The sequence below is a fragment of the Urocampus carinirostris genome, chromosome 1 (assembly GCF_059441175.1).
Source record: "Urocampus carinirostris isolate Australia breed hairy pipefish chromosome 1, RoL_Ucar_1.0, whole genome shotgun sequence".
NCBI classification, from domain to species: Eukaryota; Metazoa; Chordata; class Actinopteri; order Syngnathiformes; family Syngnathidae; genus Urocampus; species Urocampus carinirostris.
Genome location: NC_142349.1, coordinates 45,305,055 through 45,323,407, shown reverse-complemented (window position 1 = coordinate 45,323,407; position 18,353 = coordinate 45,305,055). Strand labels below are relative to the sequence as shown.

The 18,353-nt window shown below is 41.8% G+C and overlaps 1 protein-coding gene and 1 pseudogene across 1 annotated transcript; both read right to left on the bottom strand.

Annotated features, from left to right (window-relative positions):
• Nucleotides 1-2,576: 2,576 nt before the first annotated feature.
• utp18 (UTP18 small subunit processome component) lies at nucleotides 2,577-17,025 on the bottom strand. Its single transcript, XM_088341591.1, has 13 exons — nucleotides 16,759-17,025; nucleotides 16,556-16,689; nucleotides 14,910-15,005; nucleotides 14,758-14,819; nucleotides 12,241-12,347; nucleotides 10,200-10,325; nucleotides 7,628-7,802; nucleotides 6,814-6,914; nucleotides 6,654-6,744; nucleotides 6,469-6,592; nucleotides 4,607-4,781; nucleotides 4,394-4,536; nucleotides 2,577-3,064 (listed from the first exon to the last, which is right to left on the bottom strand). Exons 1-13 carry the CDS (start codon nucleotides 16,909-16,911, stop codon nucleotides 3,040-3,042), a joined length of 1,512 nt encoding a protein of 503 aa, XP_088197717.1. The 5' UTR covers nucleotides 16,912-17,025; the 3' UTR covers nucleotides 2,577-3,039.
• LOC148374853 (U2 spliceosomal RNA) lies at nucleotides 5,652-5,822 on the bottom strand (annotated as a pseudogene).
• Nucleotides 17,026-18,353: the final 1,328 nt, after the last annotated feature.

Here is an 18,353-nt window from a genome sequence, read left to right as displayed (position 1 = left end):
CAAATCTGAATTGCCTTCATAGTTTTAAACATTGCAATATGCAGGAGACTACACCAATAGTGTCTTTGGTGGCACCAGACTCCCTCTTGCTCCTCAAAAGGTTTATTTTTGCAACCACTACTTCTGCTGATTCAACTTCAATGCCATAATGCACTGTCAGTGTTGACAACTGAGGCACAGACCAAACATTGTCAGAAGTAGGACTGCATGCATGAATCCCATTTAGCAAGTCTCGGTTCACATAAAAAAAAAAAACACCTCAAATTCGTAGATCATTCTGTCCAAACAGAAGGTAAAACCATTGTTCCTGCACCATCATCATCTCTCCCTTTTCTTTATCACTCCATTTCCACTAACAACCACATACAATCATCTTTCAGTCATAAAAATATTCAGTCATCTAAAAAAAGTATTAATAAAATAAATCTGTGTTCTCAAACACAAGCTGTTTTATTACCAAAAAGATAAGCATTCGGTATCATAAAAATCAGTATCAGTTCATAACTTTTCTTTAATAGTAAATGGTTGATAATTCATCAAAATGTGATGACTTGGTCAAATGACAAGAAAATACATAATTATCAGAAAACATCTTTAATTTTATTCTGGATGGGATGTCTTGCTTCTCATGTTACCTGTGCGAACACCTATGCTGGTGCTTGGAGGATGACCACACTCATAACTTACACACACGATCATTAAGCTAGGCTAAACATGGTCACATTCTATTCAATGCAGCTAAAACGAGGACAAATATCTGTTGATAACAAAATAGTCGTTCAAAATATCCATAACATACTCTTACCGTAATACGCCAGAGGCTTCACAGACTCTGCCACAAAGCCGCAAATGACAAGATCCAAGCGAAAGAGAAGGGGAGCAAGAGTGGCAGGACTTAAATGGACCGGACCATTTCAAGGCAGTTGAGTATTTCCAATGCTGCATTGGTAACATTTTTGTTTTGTTTGACCTTTATTTTATTTTTTTTAAAAAGGTTTTATCATATTTAAGACTTTCCTATCCCTTCGTTAAGGAAAATAGCGTTTTAAAAATGCTATACATTTCGGGGGCTGATTACTTCCATGATCAAGGTTGGCGTTTCAGGGATGTTTCTCAAGTCTCGAATGTAGCGTTTTCCAACAAGTTGTAGCTCCAGGTCATTTGTTACATGTGTAACGGATCTGGTGTTGGTAAGTACAGGCTTGTCAGGGGTGGCTCAGGAGAGTTGTTTGCATAGCCGTAGCAGTAGGCCGGACCTGCAGCCTCGCTATTGGCTTTTTACCCGTCGTGGCCCGGACCCGTTAACAATCCATAGAGCATCCGCTGGTTATCACTATGCCTTTGTGCTCTTCTGACTTTTCTTTAGTCGGATATTATTAATGAATTAATTTTAATATACCGAGCCGCTAAAAGCTAGCTGTTGGCCGCGCTTGTTGGTTTGGATGGCTACATTCGCACACACAGTCATGCCCATCCAATACACAAAGCCCTACCTATCCTGCCCTCACGATAGCAATTTCTGTAAGCTATGAACATAATGCAGAATGCATTGCCATCAATGACAATAGAGACAATTCAAGTCAAAATCTGTAAAGCAGTGAAACAGCGATAACCAAAGCATTAAGTAGCGAGGGATTGCTGTAATTTTTTTCCCTACCTGCTTTAATCCTACTTTTAGAAAAGCTGTTCCAGGACGCATTAAGCAGGAAAAGTGGGAGGGGAATCGAGTGATTTATTGCTCATCCCTGATTTTTTTTTGTGTAGCCAGAAAATGGTAAAAATAAGAAAATGCCTGTTTCGTATTCACTGTAAACACCCAAAAAAGATGAAAGAGGCACAGGTTATCGGAGCGTTTCTAAGAAATCCAAGTACTTGAAGAAAGAGCTAACTGAGGCTGCAATCGTGATTTTACGCCAAGAGATGACAGCAGAGTGTAAAAGTTTAAAATTCCAGGCAGCTCTTTTAAAAATACATCCTTGTTTCTTACCGCCTGAACTAGATTCCGTTTAAATATGTACCTCGATTCACACAGCACAGACACCCGCCACACTACACACACAACTGGCTCTCCAAATCCTGACTAACATGGCAAATTCACTGACATTATGTAAATTCTGATTTTAACAACAAACGACATCAACCTAACATCACATCTCAGTCTATTATAATGTTAATCTGATCAGATAAACTGAGCTCCATGGGAGGAATTTTCTTTTTGTGGGGGGCCACAAAGTATGGTTGTAGTTGGCTCGCAGGCCGCTAGTTTGTCAGACCCAATTTAGAACTAAAAACATAGATTTTGGAAAATGACCATTGTTTAACCAAAACATACATTTTACTATGGATTAAATGCATAACAAGTAGACGTGCAGTGATAGGATTAGCATTGCACTACATTCTAATAGTGGTTCATAAGATTCACGTGATAGGAAATTCAGATTTATAACCTAGCTTTAAGTGTAAAAGGAAATTGCATTTGAGTAAACTTTTGAGTATTCTAATTTGAATATTGACATTTTGAAATTTTACTGAAAGAGAGGGGAAAAAATGTATTTAAAGTGTGTTCTTTCGTGATGTTACGGTATATCCAAAAAAGATTTATTTACACATGTGGCAAAATGTTGGATTGGATGGTTTACAAGACCCATTTACAATAGTTAATAATTACTAAATGATGGTGCATTTGTGCATAATTGATTTAACAATTCCTCATGTAGATTGTGAGTGATGGCAAATGTATACCTAGACCGAGTAGCAATCAGTCGGCAAAGTTATACTGTCAGTTATTTCGTCTTGGAAATAGCTCTATTTGCGATAGTCAACGTGTCACAAACCTTCGGAACAAGATTCCGCCAATGATGTGATTGATGTTTCTCTGTTGGGATCGACAGCATCATACATAGAGGTCTGATCATAGTGACAGGCTATGCTAATATAGCAGTCGAGATCAAGTGTTAAAACAAGTCCAAATAAAAGCCCAAAAAATATTTCAGGTCTCCTTGACTTATGGGTCGAGTGACTCCGCCCTCTTGTTCATCCTCAGAAGCTGCCGTAATGCAGAAGTCTGTGTAGGGACAAACACAGACACATAAAAGAAGTGAATTAGTCAAGTAATTCATTATTCGAGGTGATAGAACTTTTTTTTCATTTTTTTTAAAGTTAATATTCTACTATCTCTACTTCAAACTGCACAATACTTTCATGGGATAAATTCAAGAGGACTTTTTTTAATTTGGGTCGCAGCGCTTCGTTGGGGTGGAATGGTCAGTCCACTTAAAAAACAGTGGTCTAGATAAGACCAGTTGCCACAATTGTCATTCATTCTGAATTATTCAATGTATTTTCACTAAATTTGGGATTCTTTGGAGACTCACAAGGATATCAAAAGAATGTAATTATTGAAAAAAACAAAACTTTTTACTTCTCATTGATAAAACTCAATCTTCTTTTACTTTCATTTATAACATTTTCTTCCCTACATGCCATCGAAAATAATTGACACACTTGCCAACCCCTCAACCTTATTGAGAACTTCCTCAAGAGGAAAGTGAAAGACATCTGACAGGCAAATATAGTCGTATCCTTTTCAGATGCCGTATTTGATCACATTTGTACGACGCAACTCTGCTTGCACCTTGATTTCAAGTTATTATTCACAACAAAAATGACCCTAACTGACTAACCCTTGTCAAAACAAACCTCAACTCTCTTAAGTAACAGTAGGAGGAAGACAAATTTTAAGTGGGACATTTGTTGATATGGGAAGAGGGTCTGGCATTATTTCATATAGAGAGACCCCTAACTACTTCGTGCTTCAGTAATTGCTAGTTCCCTGCTTTGCAGATTTTAAATTGTCTTTATTGTCATTGGTATCAACGAATTGTTCTTTGTGGTCAACAAAGAGCACACAGCAAAGGCCATCACGGAGCAGATTACGCTTGTATTGGGTGGGTGTGACTGTCTGTGTGACTGCAATAGGCTGATGTATGATGTCATTCAATCAGCTGGTCAAGTCAATGTGTGTACTGCTAGGGCTAGGCTAACAACTCTCTTAACCCCTGCATCAACATTGACAGATCCATTGCGCATGAAGCGGATGACCTGCAGCTACAACTCTTGCGAAACCGCTCCTTTCATGACACTTGTATTTTAACCAGCTAGCCAGCCGCTCTCTAAATAACTTACTTACTCTGAAAGGAGCAACCCTTCGATCAGATTTGACGGCTGTGTTTAATTTTGTCGTAAAGTATATGATGCGGCTTCTCACTGAGAATAAAAATCTCAAAATTGAGTTTTTAGTCAATAAAGTACCCAACCCTTGGGCTCTATTAGACTCTGGTAGCTTAAGAATGTATCCATTCTTCATATCCACGCTTGTTATCGTCTGTCTTACCTGAAAAGAGGGGCGTGTCCTTTATTGTTTACCAGTGAGAAGAATCCACTGTGAGGCGAGAAATCCATACAGGAAGCCCGATAGATAATCTTCCTCTTGGACACGGGAAAGTTGGAGAAGACACTGAGGCTGGGAACATGAACCTGACGATAACATCGTCACAATTAATTATAAGCATCCGCCATCATAACAGCAAACTTATTTTCTCCTTACCAGTTTGACAGCCTCGTCTTGGAACTGAGAGCTGATGGCCAAGATATCAGCACTGGGGTTGAAGGTGAGTCCAGTAATGGGGGTAACAAGATTCATAATGGCCTTCATGGGGATGGGATTGGTAGAGTTAAGACACGTCTCCTGAGAATACACGTTGACCACACCCGCCCGTGAGCTGAAGCGGGAAGAGAAAGTAGGTAGTAGGTTACAGGAAATTTCCATATTTTCCCGACTATAAACCCCAAATTGGCCAGAATTTTAAAAGTTGATTAGATTGGACATGCTTACTGCATTTATGGGTGTGCATTACTCCATGAGGTATTACAGCATACTACCATATTTAAGCAACGTTTGATCAATCTGTAATCATTGATCTAATTCCCAATACATCTTATGCAACAGGATTCAACCCCAGGTTGCGGAGGTGAGACACCGGCACTTGACAACAAGACCAGAGCCGACAAACTCAACTTTATTGAGGGAGGGCCACATCAGTGTAATGGCGCTCCTCAAAGGGCCGCATGTAACTTGTAAACATAACTAAATTTATTTGTATGTTGTGTGTAAAATCAATGTAACCACTCCATGTTAAGCAAAGCTGAATTGGAGGAAAAATATTAGGCTAACCCGGTCCTCAATTGTCGATCATTAACTCTGGCTGGGCTGGGGTTTTATTTTTTCAATTGGTGGTGTGTCAACCGGCAATAAAAACAACTTTTCCCGCACTTTAAGGTCCATTGCATGCTCAGCTTCTCCTCCAAATTTCTGAAGCTTTTAAGTCATTTTATAATCATCTCATGTATCTTATGACTGTATTTTTATGTTCAATTACAATTTGAATGTGTTTTTGGTGATCAGGAAGATGTTTTATAGCTGGTTAGGCTTAACTTGGATTCTTTTGGAAGGTCAGGAACAAATTTTTTGGTTTCCAGTTATTTTGTTTTCGTAAAATTGGCTTGAGATATGAGCAATTCTAGATAAGAGCACTTGATCCTAGCCAAGAGACTAAGCCAAGATCCTAGCCAAAAGGCCAAGAAGCGATCAGTGCGAATGCACCGTTCCCGGAGATACTGCAATACCGGGCCGATGCGCGGAGTGGGCGGAGCAAGCTCCTATTCCATCTCCCCGTTATAAAAATCAATCAGATCTTAGCCAAAAGGCAGAGAAGCGATACAGATACTACACTTGATCTTAGCCAAAAGGCCGATACAGATACTACACTTACTACACTTGGCCTATGACTTCGACTGATGCACATGAGCGATACAGATGACATTTGAGCTTATTTTATCATCACACCATTTTTACTATTGGTGCCAGAAACACTGATTTGCATAGTGCATGTTTGTCCTGCATTCTGATAAGTTAAACAGTCACTTTACTTCCTCACCTGTGTGTCAAAAACTTTGCAAAACACAGAAACAGTAAGTCCATAAACAACATACTAGAAAAGCTCTTTTACGGAAAAATACATATAAAATTGCAACGTTATTGACGCACAGTTGAAAAGTGGTGACCAAACTAGCAGAATGCAGAACAAAATGCACTATGCAAATCAGTGTTTTTAATACCGTGAGTGAATATTTTATGATGATATGAGGTCTATTGCTTTTCGTATGTTACCGGTGGTCTACCGGTAAAATGTTGACCAATCATTCATTGCACCGTAGCTTTTACTGTAGTCTCAATTTCATGCGCCTTATAGTCCGAGGCACCATATGCATGAAACATATCTGACAAGACTTTTTGGGGGCATTTGCATTGTAAACCGGTGTGCCTTGTAGTGCACAAAATATGGTACATCACAAAATACCATATTTTCAGGCGAGAGAAGACACCAAGAACAAAAGGTCGTGTCTTACCCACAGGCCAGGTAGCGACCGTCGGCAGAGGCGGCAATGGCCGTGCTGGCGACGCAGCCTTGATCCACAAACCGGCTTATGCAGCGACTGCTGCGAACATCCCACACGTACACCTCGCCATCCTCTGAGATCACCGCCTTGATGTCATTATTCAGTCGTAGTTTTCAGCGTTTATGTCAACTTGCCTGCGTTAGCGAACACCTTGCTGCCGTTGCCGTCTATAGCCACGCCTACCACCTCGCCGTTGAGCTTCAGGCTGCTCACCACCTCGTTTGTCTGGCGCGCACATAGTGGAGTCATCAACTCCAACATCGCTTTTATTGTGAAAGTGTGACGAGAGCCTACCTTGAGGGTGATCATATGCAGGTAGCCCCGAGTTCCCGTGAGTAGCAGAGCGTCCCCCTCAGGACACACACAAAACTCCTTCACCTTGCCTTCCTGCAGCCCTGGACACAAACGCACACTTGACTGTGTGCAGGGTTTGTACAGCTTTTTCATAGCCATATTCAAGCACTTTTCAAGGCAATATTCCAATTTCTCCAGTACCATTAAAAAAAGAAATCCAATGTGATCCATGTACTTTGCACAGCCAAAAATATGTGACTTACATTTGTTCATTTTGATTTTTACAAATATATTTGTTTTTGAGAAGAATCTCTCCCTATGTAGGACAATAAAATGTAGCTTGTATTTTCAGTTGCAGGAAGATCTTCCCATGACAATTCACCACTGGGAAATGCAACCTTAATTTTCTTGCATGGCCCATAATGAACTTTCATAATGAATACATATTCCTTGCACCAACACACATTTCATAATGCCCTATTTATATGTAGCATGCATCTGTCCCTTGGACCTGACCCGTAGAGGGTGATGATGCTTCATGGGACAATGCCGTACAAACTAATGCCAGCTGCCAGTTCACCACTAAGGAATAAAAAATGCAATGCAAAGCAAAGCCACAGTGGGGGCATTGTCGGCGGCATTTTTCAGCAGACTTGTTGAGAAACATGGGAACAATTTCAAGCATTTACATACACCTAACCCAAAATTCAAGCACTTTTCAATACTTGAAAACAGAACATCAAAATTCCATCATTTTCAAAGATTTCAAGCACCTGAACATCCCGAATAAACATGCCTGTTCGAGTGTGCGTACCTCTGACGTGCTTCACCTCCATGACGCGTCCTTCCATCATATCGTACACGTAGAACATTTTGTTCCTGGGGCTGGTGGCGACCAATGCGTCGCCACGAGAAATGAAGCGAGCTTTGTGAACGGGGAAGCCGTCCAGGTGGATGCTTTGAATCTTACTGTTGGTCTTGCCGTCAACCTGTGGTGCAAAGGATTGCACAAATGCAACATTACCTTTTGGGGACAATACAATTACAGTATTCCCTCGGGGTATCGCAGTTTCATTATTGCACGGATTTATATCTTGCCTGATTTTCTGCACACTGATTGGAGAAACAGTCGCCCCACCTCTTTTTTGCCCAACTGTGCCTTCCTGTGCGTCAATAACGTTGGGATCTTAGTTGTATACAGACGCTGCCCTACTTACGAACGAGATAGGGTCCGGACGATCGTTCGTAAGTTGAATTTGTTAGTAAGTTGCTCCAGTGCTATATTTTGTATGTTTTTAAGTTTTATATAAGTATGTTTAAGGCTGGGCAGCACAGCGGTGCAGTGGTTAGCGCATTTGCGGCACAGTTCTGAGGTCATGAAATCGAACCTCGTGTGTGGAGTTTGCATGTTCTCCCCGTGCTTGCGTGGGTTTCCTCAGGGCACTCCATGTCTCTCCCACATCCCAAAAACATGCAGGTAATTTGGCCGGTGTGTGAATGAGTGAGCAAACCTGTGTGTCCTGCGACTGGCTGGCAACCAGTTCAGGGTGTCCCCTGCCCACTGCCCGAAGATAGCTGGGATGGGCTCCAGCACGCACGCAACCCTACTGAGAATAAGCGGTGAAGATAATGGATAGATGTTTAAGGCTTGTATAAGAAAGGTACATTGACTGTTTAATAAAATAATATGCTCTATAACCTTACAAAGCAGGCTGAATGATAAAGCATAGTACAAAAAACAAAGTTACACATTAGGTATTGACATTCTTTGGTCTGTGAAGCCCTTTGAGACTCCTTGCGATTAAGGGCTATCGAAATAAACATGAGTTGACAATAAAAAAACAATAAAGTTAAGCTTAACTTACTTTTGGAAGAGTTAAGCGAATGCCTCCTCTGAGGTAAAAAGTGGACGAAGAAAAGTGATCCAACCATTTTCTCCACTGCATCAGGGTTTCTTATTTCACTTTAATTTCAAAAGAAATGGCTCGCCTCCTCTTTATGTTTTTACACAGACCACATCGCATGGATGCACGAGATATTAAACAATAAAAACGTCAAAGTTCTTAGCGTGCTAGAGATACAGTGCAGTGTGTATACACACAAACCAAGAAGTACAAGCCGGATTTCTTCTTCGGGGTGGATGCTGGGTGACCTCTCACAGCGCCACGTGGCGGAAAGAAGCACTACAGTACTGTCCTCTACTCTGTCCTCAAGAGCCGTATGCCCTGCATGTTTTTGGAGTTTCTCTGCTCAAATACAGGTGAGTCCAATCACTTGGGTCATTATCACACTCCCACGCAGCTTGCTAACAAGCTTAAAATTTGCATCACCTGAGTTGGAGAAGAGAAACTACCAAAACATGCTGGACATGTGGCTCTTAAGGACCGGGTTGCCCACCCCTGGTTTAAGAGTTTGATGATATGATATGACAAATGTGTGTTCAAGACATGGAAATCCTGTGCTACAATATTTAATTGCTATTTGTCAGGAAAAAAATCGTAAGGATTATTTAGCTGATGAGGCAAATACACCTTTTTGTTCCCTGAAATTAACTATTTTTTTCTCTATCTTGGGTGCAGCCATTTTGCCAATAATGGATGATCAGTTTTCAAAAGATGAGCTGTGATTGGTTGTTACCCAAACACTGAGCATATGGATTTTTCTGACAACAGTGATACCTTGGTACTTGACCATAATCTATTTGGGATCGGTGTTCAACCACAGCAAACTGTTAGAGTGCCGAAACAACAATGGTATTTATTTGTATCTGCTCTTGTGCATTACAAAATATGGATAAAACGGATACTTAATCAACTCAATTAGTCATAAAACATGCACCTAAACAACATTAATTATTTAAATAAGTTTGTACCCCTTAACCAGTAGATTTGTGGGGCACCATTTCCTGTGGGAACCACAGCCTCGAGGCGCCCATCCCTCCCCAGGCCAACAAATGTTTCCATCCAGTCACAAACAGAGGACCCTTAGCGTGTTAGGCGCATGTGCTAATCACTGCACTACATGTACATGAGAATAAGCATAATAAAAATAAAAATATTAAACAATTTTAGACCGTTTATTTAACTTTTGAGCAGTGGTTCGATGGCAGACACGTGTGCACCATTCTCGTATTTAGCCGTTATTTCCTTCTCTAATTTTTATCCGATCATATTGGAAAACAGTATATTTGTTAGCTTTTCATTAGGTTCAATTAGGTTCACTAGACTGTAAACGTCATTTTAAAGATTTTCGACATTTGATCAGTCCTGCCCTCAGCTTGTAGCCGTTTCTTTTTCAGTAGGCCCTCTGTGTATTAAACATTGACACAGCGGGACCAGATCCAGACAAATCCTATTCAAGTGGTTTGAAAGTCACAACCTACTGACCTGGAAGAGGGAGAGTGAGCAGTCGAGACCAGCGGTTAAAACCACCTGAGCCGATGGGTGGAATTGCACTGACGTCAGGCGATCGGATGCCGGATGCTCGGCGTTGGCATCACGACACTTCTTCATCTGGGGAGCAATACTGTCAACATTGATGATCACCACATTACGACTAAGCTAACAGGCACAATTGTTATGGTGAATAGAAAAAGAAATAGCGAGTATGGTTGTCAAAACATCCATTGTCAGGAAAGCATGTAGCACAGTGGTCCCCTAACTACATACCCACGGGACGAGTATAGCTCGCCTCCACATTTGGTATAGCCCCCTGAACAATACCAGAAAGCATTTTGATGTGTTTTTCCATATATCGCACATTTTGTTTTCACCCAGAAAAATAACTCCAAGACTAGCTTCACGTTTTTGGCTGTAACCGGAATTTCAACGATGGGTCGCGGTGGTAAGAGCACCTACCTCTTATTACTGGACTACCAGTGATATAGTTCAAGTTGAAAAGGACATTGAATTTCATCCGATTATCACACTATCTTTAGTCAAGATACTAGAGGCGAATGTTAATTCAGTTGCGCAGTTCACATATTACAATGACACCAATTTGTCACAATTATTGGAATTGAAGAATACAATATGTCATTGTAACATGTAAATTACACAACGAAATTAACATCAGTCTCTGGTACCGTGACTTAAAATATTGTGATATTGAGAAAAAATATACTGCCTTTTCAGAAGTCATCTATACCACTGGTGGTTCAGTGCTCGGACAACTAAGCTAATCTTGGACCTTTGAGGCTGTTCACGGCACAACAGAAAGTTTATGTTCCATGGAGTTTTTTTCCGTGTTATTTGGTCACTATTTATTTCATAAACTGTGTCATTATTTATTTTTGGACTTTTGTTCTATGAAGAATCCAGAGGGGATATTTGTGGCTTTGTGGAAAATAATATATTTTTTACATTTAAGCAGTCTTGCAATCATCACACTTTTTCTGTTACAAACTGATCCCAGCCCCTCATCAGAGAAGGGAAGTTATGTGAGCCTAACACGAAAAGATTTGGGGACCACTGATGTAGCAGAACATATGTTGCCATCCATCCATCCATTGTCTTCCGCTTATCCGGGGTCGGGTTGCGGGGGCAGGAGCCTTAACAGGGAAGCCCAGACGTCCCTATCCCCAGCCTCTTCCTCCAGCTCATCCGACGGGATCCCGAGGCGTTCTCAGGCCAGCCTAGAGACATACTCTCTCCAGCGTGTCCTGGGTCACCCCCGGGGCCTCCTGCCTGTGGGGCATGCGGGGGAGGCGTCCAGGAGGCATCCTTATCAGATGCCCGAGCCACTTCAACTGCCTCCTCTAAATGCAGAGGAGCAGTGGCTCTACGCAGAGTCCCTCCCGGATGACTGAGATTCTCACCCTATCTCTAAGGGAGAACCCAGACACCCTGCGACGGAAACTCGTTTCAGTCACTTGTATCCGGGATCGTGTTTTCAGTCATAACCACAGGTGAGGGTAGGAACGTAGATCGACCGGTAGATCGAGAGCTTTGCCTTTCGGCTCATCTCCCTCTTCACCACGACGGACCAGTACAGGCTCCGAATGACGGCAGACGCTGCACATGTTGCCATTCAACACAATTGCCTTCAAAAGTCACATATCGGCAATTGATACAATGCAAGCTCACACTGGAGGTAAGATTTTGGGCCTTGGCCAAAATCTCCCTTGATCTCACAAAAACACAGAAGGCAGGCGCTGTGGACGAGGGGGTGGGGAGCAGTTTTCAGAGATAGCCCAAATCACCATCCCTCCTCACGAATAAAATGTGAAAGTTCGGGTTTACTTCGAGCCCGGTCCCCCAATTCAAGTTAATTGGTCAGGCTGGTTCGGCCTTTTTTTTACCCGCGGGCCGGGTCAGGTTGGGCTGGATTTTTGAGGCCGGAGCTTACCTCTACAACACACAACCCACCCAAGCACCAACCCACACCCACAGCTACTCAAAGAACACAGGCATGCATGTGAGCACAGACCTGAAGGATGCCACTGGACAAACTGTCCGAAGATGCCACAAAGTTTCCCGTCCGCCTCAGCAGGTCGTCTGCATCTTCCTCCTCATCGTCGTCATCATCATCATCATCTACACAAACGCGCGCACACACACAGGCAAGCCAACTGTTGAGTGGATGCACGTGGAATTTGACAGACTTTGGACTTAGGGCTGTTTTCAAGACGCTTAAGAAATTTTTTTTTAAAAAGAGAATGTGTATTATTTACTGCTTCTTAGTGGAAAAAAAAAACCTTTAATACAGATTTGCATAATAAGCACAATTTAATGATCTATCATATTAAAGTACATTTAGGAAACAGGTTGAGAATGTCGCATTCTTACGGGTGGTACAAATAAATGTGACTTAACAAAATCAAATTTTTTTCGCCATCTTGCTCCTACGGGTTCCAAAAAAACCTTGCAAAAGGCTGCGGGAAATACATTATAAGATAGTGGGTTATGTTTAATTTGAGTGTCCGTAGTTTGTGTTCTTCCTTGTGCTTTTTAACACTACATCTACAGCAACAACTAGTGGTAGAATAAAACAAAATGTCCCTTGAAAGAATTAATGTATAAACACAACTGTGCAAAAACATAATACAGGGGTACATCTACTTACGATCGACCCATCTTACGAATGTTTCGGTATCCGACGTTCGCGTCTAACTAAAATCTTCCTCGTTGTACGATTAGGACTCTGAGATGCTGCATCAGCTGCACTCTGGCTGGGATCACACTGCAGAGTTAATGCTCGATTTCAATTTTTGGGGATGAAATCTTGATTTTGTAAGATTGTTGACATTTCCAACTAAATATGACTTGAATGAGATCTAGTGTGTGAACGCCACAAGTGTCCCGCATGCGCAGAATAGGAAACGTGACATAATACTCGATGCGCTCACTGTTTGCAGAGTACTCATGGATGATAATGGCGGCGCGCATCCAGCAAATTTAAAGTCATTGTGCTCCCAGAGGCAGCACAAGTACAACTTAACCATTTTAAGGAGATTAAGAAGAAAGAGAGCTAGGATTTTAACTATGGCGTTTTGGGGGCAGAGAAATGTGTGGGTCAAGAGTCGCAGTGCACAGAGACCATATATGAAAGTGGGCTGGGTCTGGTGTGAAAAAATGCAATATGTCATTCAGACAGACTTTGACAGATCGGATGCAGGTCGCGTTTGTGCAAAAAAAACAAATAAATATTTTTTATAAATAATGATTTTCCTGCAGTTTCTGCAGTGTGAACCTCGCCTCTGACAAAGACAATCCATTTAAAGGAGCCGGTATCGACTGCAGAAATTGAGGATGTGTTCGTTCGCTGGGGAAAACTGCAGGCTTTTATAACAAAAAGACATCTTAATTAAGCAAGAAGCGGACGGGCAATGGAAATATTTGATGAAAAATGAAACATTTAAAAAAGATTCTTAGTTCCAGACAGAGACAACAATCGCTGAATCACAATTTTGTGCCCAGCGACACAGTGAGCGAAAAACCCTGCCAAATTACACTTACACTGACTTTTTACATGTTATTGTTTTAATTTGGTTGTTGTTTGAACTGTTCTTGGTTAATAAAGCTTTGTACTGTACAGTAACTTCAATTTTTTAACTCCTCATTTCTGGCTTCATTTATACTATGTGGTATATTTATGAACATGAAATAAAATGAATGAAATTATCTGCATCTCTATAGCGCTTTTCAAGTCAATGACTTCCCAAAGCGCTTTACAGTGTGCTTCACATTTCCCAATAGCGGCCTTGTAATGCAGCCATGTAAGACGCTAACCTGCTTATTGGGGGTATTAGGGGTTCAGTGTCTTACCCAAGGACACTTCGACATGTAACACGGACAAGCCGGGATTCGAACTGGGTTCCCTTGATCCCAAGACGAGAGCTCTACCTCCTGAGCTACTGCCCATCATCAGCGTACCCCAGGGCCGTTATGGTTGATTTAATGGGGGTTTGGTTGCATTTACAATCGGATTGGAACGGATCATCCCGTTCACATTCATTTCAATGGGAAAACATGTTTCTTTTTACAATAGCTTCATTATGCAACGTCACTTCTGGAACCAATGAAATTCGTAAGTAGAGGTAACACCCTCCTCGTTCGAGGGTTCAGAGCTTCGCGGGTCTAAAAAAAAAAAAATATATACATATATATATATTTTTTTTTAACATTTTTGAAGGGGCGTCGCTACTTCGCGGATTTTCACTTTTCGCGGGTGGTTTTGGTCCCCATTAACCGCGATAACCGAGGGATTACTGTATATCAATACAAATGTAAGCATATTATTCAGGGATTATGTCTGCGTCAATGTAATTTGTAACTGGTCAGAAGCCAAGGTCAAAACAAACCAGGACCCGATTTTTTCAGATACAGTGTTATTAAAAGTAATACACAGGTGTGTTTACAGAAAAACATTTAAGACTATGAGAGTACATCCGCAACATACAGACCGTGCGCATACACTACAGCATTTGCCTTATTTTTCTTTTACCTTTAACCGACTTTGTGCCGCCAACAGCCCATGATGGAGCTCCGCCCATTGTCTTCTGAAACCTGAGATATACAAAAAAGCAAATACAAGCTGGAACCGGAGTTTGGGGATGTGACAGACATGTTTATGTGGATGTGTGTCCTTGTACTAACTGATCTCTCATCCTCTCCTGCAATTTTTTCTTGCTGAGCTTGGCCTCAGCTCGTCCTCGCATCAGGTTGCTACGGAAACGGTGCTTCATGTCCACCCTGAGCAGAACGCAAAAGTGCATAGCTGAGCTTGGCTCGCTTATGTGCGCTTCTAATTGTGGTAAAAAGGAAGACAACAGCAATTGATAGTTCATATCATGTTGTTTACATCCAGGAAACCTAAGTAGTGGCATCCATATTGGATGGGTGTGTGTGTGTGTGCAAGTTTACCTTGTTGTTTCTGTGATTGACCTTAAAAAATATGACAAACCAAGCTTGTTGGGTAAATGCGGTTGTTATGAGATTGCTGCAAGCTAAATACAATCAAATATGGTAAATGGTCTGCATTTATACAGAGCTTTTGAAATCACTGAAGACCTCCCGAAAGGCTTTACAGTGTTAAACAGGTAGCAGTGTCAGCCATGCAAGGAAACCTACATGCTTTTTTGGGGGTATTAGTGTCTTGACCACGGACACTTCGACATTAAACTTGTAGGAGCCGGGAATCAGAACCTGCGACCTCTCAAGCCCAAGACAAGCACTCTACCTCCTGAGCTAAAGCCGCCCCAAATAAAAACCCATACAAGCAAGAGACAAACTAGTGGTAAGGGTTCATTTACAGCTATCTGGGACTCGTTTTGGTCAGTAAATGGCTCACCATCATCAGCCAGCGCACAGGGCCATACCTGGAGATTGCATTGCACTAAGTGAGGTTTTCTCGCTTTACTATCAACTCACTGAGTATTGCTACACAAAAAAAACAGTGAGGGCCCATTGGAACGCCGCCTTGCACCTTCCTCTTTCATTTAATCATCTAACAGATTTAATGTAGATCCGTGACATCATCAAACCACATCTGTTGGATTCAGGGATGTGCGTGACGTCAAACTGAAGCCATCTATGAATAGTTCCTAATCATGTGAACAACATCCTGGCAGCCAGAGTCGTGGCGGTCATGTTAAATGGGTGTAAGTTTACCTCACTGTTATTGTTATTGACAGTCGAAATATGGCGGTCAAAGCTAGTTTTTAGGGTTTTATGACATGCCCCCTTTATCACCGAAGGGCATATTACAAGTGAGGTTCTCGCTTTGGTAACATTTCTTAACAATAAACTGTAAAGTCACCAAAAAAAAAAAAACATCGCCTTACACGTTCCACTTTCGATTAATTATCCAACAAATTTAATAAAGAGATGTGACGTCATCAACCCACGTTTGTTGGACCCATCCAATATAAACGTCTGTTTACATTCTGAAATATGCATAATATCATGTGAAAGCCATCAATACATCCTTAAATGTTTAAGGTCCCTCTCCGATTTATTTCACTCTGAACCTCAATTGCTAACATATACAATATATATATATATATATATATATATATATATATATATATATATATATATACACACAATAGATCTCACCCAAGCTTTTATAGGAATCGTTTTTTAGCTGTGAAGAATGCGGTCACCTGGGCCCAACAAGAATTCACCTAACGAGAGTCTGACACTGTACATCGAAAAACAACGGCGACCAGATGATGAAGGTACTGTATCCGAGTCAGATCAGGAGGCTTCTCCTGTCACATGTAACATGAGGAATGACTCACTCTTCCTCCAGCTCATCATCTTCATCCACCCAAGCAGCTCGTTTGGTCGGTGGAGGACGTAAACGTTCTTCCATCTCCTCGTCCGACTGTAGCAAAATGGCATCCTCCTCTTTACCCTCTTCATCATGCTCATCCTTACAAGCACCAAAAGACCGATTCAAGTTTTAACATTTTCGATGACGTCTCTACGTGTATGTATATACCTGTGTATTGGCCTGCAGGTCACCAAACACTAGCTCCTCCAGCTGTTGCACTGCTGGCTCTTGTGCGCGCAAACGGGCCAAAGTATTGACGTTCTTCTGTCGCACGAGCGCCTCCTCCGCGAGCACGTCGGCGATCCTCTTCCTGGCCGACATGTCCAAAAGTCTTAATCGCCAATTCAATAAACGTGTGACGGTTCTTCGCTTCGCCAGTCGAAAGTGTGTTTGGTACACGTGGGAAAACTACTTCCGGTTACATCTCCTTTCAAAAAGGAAGTACGAATCAAGTGTGTCACAAAAATGAGCCTGCACTCTAGTGCCCAAAGGCGGAATTACGTTGCTGTAGTCTCTCCGCCCCAATTGACAATAAATGATTCATGTTTTTAATTATTTCTAAAAGCTTATCTCAAATTCAAGAAGTAACTCGTTCTTATTTTTTCCATGCGGTCTAGTATTTACTTTTAAATGCACTCAAAGGGGTTCAATATTAGGGGATAATTGTAAACTTTGTCAACTGTGGCACGAGAAGTTTTAGACTGTTTGATGATAAAGGCTTTCCGAATAAATTCGACTAGAAATACGGTAAATGAATAGGTAGAACAAAATTAAACAAGGTTCTTGACAACAGAAACTCACCTAAAAAACAACGGCGACCAGATGATGAAGGTACTGTATCTAAAACACATCAGGAGGCTTCCACCTTCAGTTAAGAGTGTTGAGGCATTTTTTTTTCCATGACATTTGTCCTTAATAACACTTTCAAAGCAGCACGGCGGCGCAGTAGTTAGCGCTTGTGCGGCACAGTTCATGTCATGGGAACCTGTGGTGGGTTCAAATCCAGCTCCAGACTTCCTGTGCGGAGTTTGTATGTTCTCCCCGTGCTTGCGTGGGTTTCCTCCGGGCACTCCGGTTTCCTCCCACGTTCCAAAAACATGCATTTGAGCGAATTAGTTGTCTGTCCCTGTGTGCCCTGCGATTGGCTGGCAACCAGTTCAGGGTGTCCCCTGCCCATTGCCCGGAGATGGCTGGGATGGGCTCCAGCCCCCTCGCGACCCTAATGAGGATAAGCGGTACGGATAATGAGATGAGATGAGAACACTTTCAAAACAATGTGCATGCAAAGTTCTTCTGTAAAAATGTCACAAATGACTGCAAACCATAAGCATATCGTCATATTCACTTTCGGTGTAGACTGCACTGAGCGAGAGAAAGAGAGAGAGAGAGAGAGAGAGAGAGAGAGAGAGAGAGAGAGAGAAGGAAGTGCCTTGCGCTGTGTGCAGGGATCTGCCCACCTGTACTGCTCACCCAAACAAAGTTGTTTGCCAGCGTTTTTATTCTTCAAGTTTAAATGGTTTCTTATCAAACTTCTGTATTAAGTTGCTTCGGCTTTATATGGACCAAAATCGGGATGATATCATTTGACTTTGGAACGCCACAGAGAGATGTGCAATAGTTATATTTTATTTCGGAGCCATATGTACTCATAAAAAGAGCCATATATGGCTCCCGAGCCATAGGTTCCCTACCCCTTCTTTAATGGATCGGTTTATTCCTTAGGTCCCTTATATATTTTTCCGGCATTTATATTGCAGCTTCCG

Coding starts and splice junctions, on each gene's coding strand:
- utp18 (XM_088341591.1), bottom strand. CDS start 16,911: ATGTCGGCCAGGAAGAGGATCGCCGACGTGCTCGCGGAGGAGGCGCTC. Junction 7,803..10,199: donor GCTCACTCTCCCTCTTCCAG/GTCAGTAGGTTG, acceptor TTTGCACCACAG/GTTGACGGCAAGACCAACAG. Junction 3,065..4,393: donor GGACACGCCCCTCTTTTCAG/GTAAGACAGACG, acceptor GTCCCTACACAG/ACTTCTGCATTACGGCAGCT.